Here is a 3,249-nt window from a genome sequence, read left to right as displayed (position 1 = left end):
CCCCTACCCACTTTGATGCATTTTTCAAATTTCGCCTTGGGGCGGTGTTATCTTTTCACAGGGCGGTAAGATACACTTTAATGGAATGCAGTGACGTCACTAGGCCTATTGTCCCCCTAAAAAATTTAAGCCCCCCCCCTAAATTATTTTGGTGTAAAAAATTTAAAAAAATTTTATTTACTTTTTTTTCAAAAATTCAATATGAATTCTATACGATGATGTTTTGGGGTACTTTTGAATTGATGTTAAAATATTATTTGGCCTTGAATGATTTAAAAATAACTATGGAAAATAATAATAATCTGAAAGTGTACGTACATTGTTCTCTAAATAAATGTTACTGAAATCATACTTTTCACTGGATATATATATATATATATATATATATATATATACACACACACACACACAGTATATATATACATACACACACACCATACAAATTTAATATATAAAAAGTCTGTGCGTCTCCTGGGGGCTAAGCCCCCCTTGTCCATAAAACCTAGCAACACCCCTGATGGAATGGTTCCTCTTTTCTTTTATTGCTTTATTTTCAGTGAAACAGGAAGTTTTCATTTATTTATTTATTTATTTATTTATTTATTTATTTATTTATTTATTTATTTATTTATTGCTGATGATCAGATCAGGTGATCAAACAGACCACATCACAATCCGGACCTGGGCCACTCCAGGTCCTCTATACATCCTCTAAAAAAGAATAAACAGGATACTTTAATCAAGCTAGAGCTTATTGCATAACGTAATCTTTTATATTTTTGTTTCATTTCAAAGTATTTTATATAAATTACTTTAACAAACATCTCAAAGGCAGCTGACAAAGTTGAAAAGTGAAGGTTTCTGTTCAAACCAAAGATTTATCCGCTAGGCGGCGCTGTGGCGCCAAGACGTTAAACCGAACCAATCATTCCGCAGCAGCAGCATACGCGGAACTTCCGGTTTGTTTTCGGATTTGTTTTATAGCGATTTTGTTACTGATGAACAGGTGATCATGTCGGCTGCTGAGGACGACACGGAGCTGAGGGATCTGCTGATCCAGAACCTGGAGAACAGCGGAGTTCTGAACAAGCTGAAGGTAGGAGAACGAGGTTAGCGCTAGCTGGTTAGCTTCGCGATGCTAACTATCAAAACAGAGCGTTAGCTTAACCGGTTAGCATCGTAGCTAAGCTGACTCACAGTTTAATGATTAGTGACAGGTTCCGTTTTGTAATAGACCAGGTTGACTTGTTAGTTCCTGGTTACTGCTGGTTAGTTAGTGAAGGGTTGTTGTGTCCCAGGAACAACTCCACTTTTAGTGTGTTGATGCTACTTTTTATTTTAGCCTGTCAGTCGATTTTTTTTAAAGTTCCAAATCAAGTATAACAAAAAATATTTTATCCCTTAAAGTCTAATTTCTCGCAGCCCAAATAAACATATTGTTTATAGAAGTTCATAATAAAATCTTATTATATAAAAACATTTTGAAGTTTGAAATTTATTTATTTCTATCATGAATTGAAATATGAGTACAAAAGAGCAAGTCATCCAATACTACAAAGTCCAATAATATAAAAAAGATGATGATGCATACAAAATCAAAATGTCAAGGAAAGAAAAACTAAGTTAAAAAGAAGTCATGAATGAAAAGGAGAAAGAAGTATAAACTTATAATATCTGCCCCTACTCGCAAAATAAAATCAACCACCAACTCAAAAGTTCACCGTCAGCATACGGCGAAAGTAATTCAACGCACAAAATTACAACAAACACATTTCAACACCGCAAATTACAACAAAACAATACTTTAGGCAATATTATAACACTTCAGTTCTGAATCTATGCTGTTCAAAGGTCTCAACACCTTTTAAATTAAATATACTTTCTCTTTTGATAAATCTGCTTTGGATGTTGTTAGATAACAGATTTTTATGGGTTTTGTACATGAATTTTAAGATATTGTGCTCAATGAAATCATTAAGCTTCAGTAGATTCATCTCTATAAATATTGGATTTGTATGATCTCTGAATCCAGCTCCAGTGATAACTTTAACTGCTCTTTTCTGTAAGAGAAAGATTGAATTTATATATGTTTTACAGGCATTCCCCCATACCTCCACACAATACGTCATAAATGGTACCACCAGGGAGTTATACAAAATACACAAAGCCTTTTTATTTAATATATCCTTTACCCTATTTATCACAGAAATTGTTTTAGATATTTTGCCTTTTATATAATTTAAATAAGATTTCCATGACAAATGATCGTCAATCAGAACCCCCCAAAAACTTAATTTCTTCTGTTTTTTGTATTTCACATCTTTCAACATACAGGCAATCATCAACACTTTTGTTAGTACTACAAAATATCATAAACTTTGTTTAATCAATATTTAGGGATAATTTATAAACCATTGTAAACCATTTTTTAATTTTAATAAATTCAATTTCAACCACCTTTTAACACCTTTCTGATATTTTCTTTAGAATAAAAAAAATTGTTGTATCATCTGCAAATAAAATTGACTTAAGCAATTTAGACATCCTGGTAATGTCGTTAATATACAGAAGAAAGAGTATCGGTCCGAGGACCGAGCCCTGCGGTATCCCACAACTAACATTCTGCACAGCAGACTTTCTACCACCAATTTCCACAAACTGTCTTCTATTTTTTAGGTAACTTGTGATCCAATCATGCTACTCTTTGATGCCATACTTGTGTAATCTTACCAGTAATATAGAATGATCTAATGTATAAAAGGCGTTTTGTAAGTACAAACACACTCACTAGGTATTGCTTTTTGTCTATTACCGTTGAAATTTCTTCCACCAGTTCTACTATCGCTGTTGCAGTTGAATGATTAGAGCGAAATCTGTGTTGACAGTTACTTAATATACTGTATCTGTTTAGACATTTCTCCAATCTTGAGGCAAATAATTTCTCCAGAATCTTTTAGAATTGTGGAAGCAGTGATATCGGTCTGTAATTGTTATACTCATGTTTGTTCCCACCTTTATGAATTGGCACATTTTTTGCAACTTTCATGTAGGGCTGCCATAAACTATTATTTTTATAATCGATTAATCACTGATTATTTTTTCGATTAGTCGACTAATCGGATCATTCGTTAATTGAATATAAAACACGCCAGAATGCAGCTGCTATTATATAACCATGGTTAGATTTTAGCTATATGCTAACTAAAAATAATTGCTGTGGAAGGTAAGTTCTGCTCTGCAGATATTACA

The 3,249-nt window shown here is 33.0% G+C and overlaps 1 protein-coding gene across 1 annotated transcript in view; it reads left to right on the top strand.

Annotated features, from left to right (window-relative positions):
* Window positions 1–610: 610 nt before the first annotated feature.
* The window catches only part of cep43 (centrosomal protein 43), a 13,169-nt gene continuing 10,530 nt past the window's right edge, over window positions 611–3,249 (top strand). Inside the window, exon 1 of the mRNA XM_014029984.1 lies at window positions 611–1,096. Coding sequence (XP_013885438.1) covers window positions 1,013–1,096 — 84 coding nt within the window. The 5' untranslated portion in view covers window positions 611–1,012. The remainder of the gene's footprint in view (window positions 1,097–3,249) is intronic.

This window comes from Austrofundulus limnaeus, unplaced genomic scaffold (genome assembly GCF_001266775.1).
Source record: "Austrofundulus limnaeus strain Quisiro unplaced genomic scaffold, Austrofundulus_limnaeus-1.0 Scaffold982, whole genome shotgun sequence".
Lineage (NCBI taxonomy): Eukaryota > Metazoa > Chordata > Actinopteri > Cyprinodontiformes > Rivulidae > Austrofundulus > Austrofundulus limnaeus.
The sequence above is the reverse complement of the archived record's forward strand: the minus strand, read 5'-3'. Positions and strand labels throughout refer to the sequence as shown.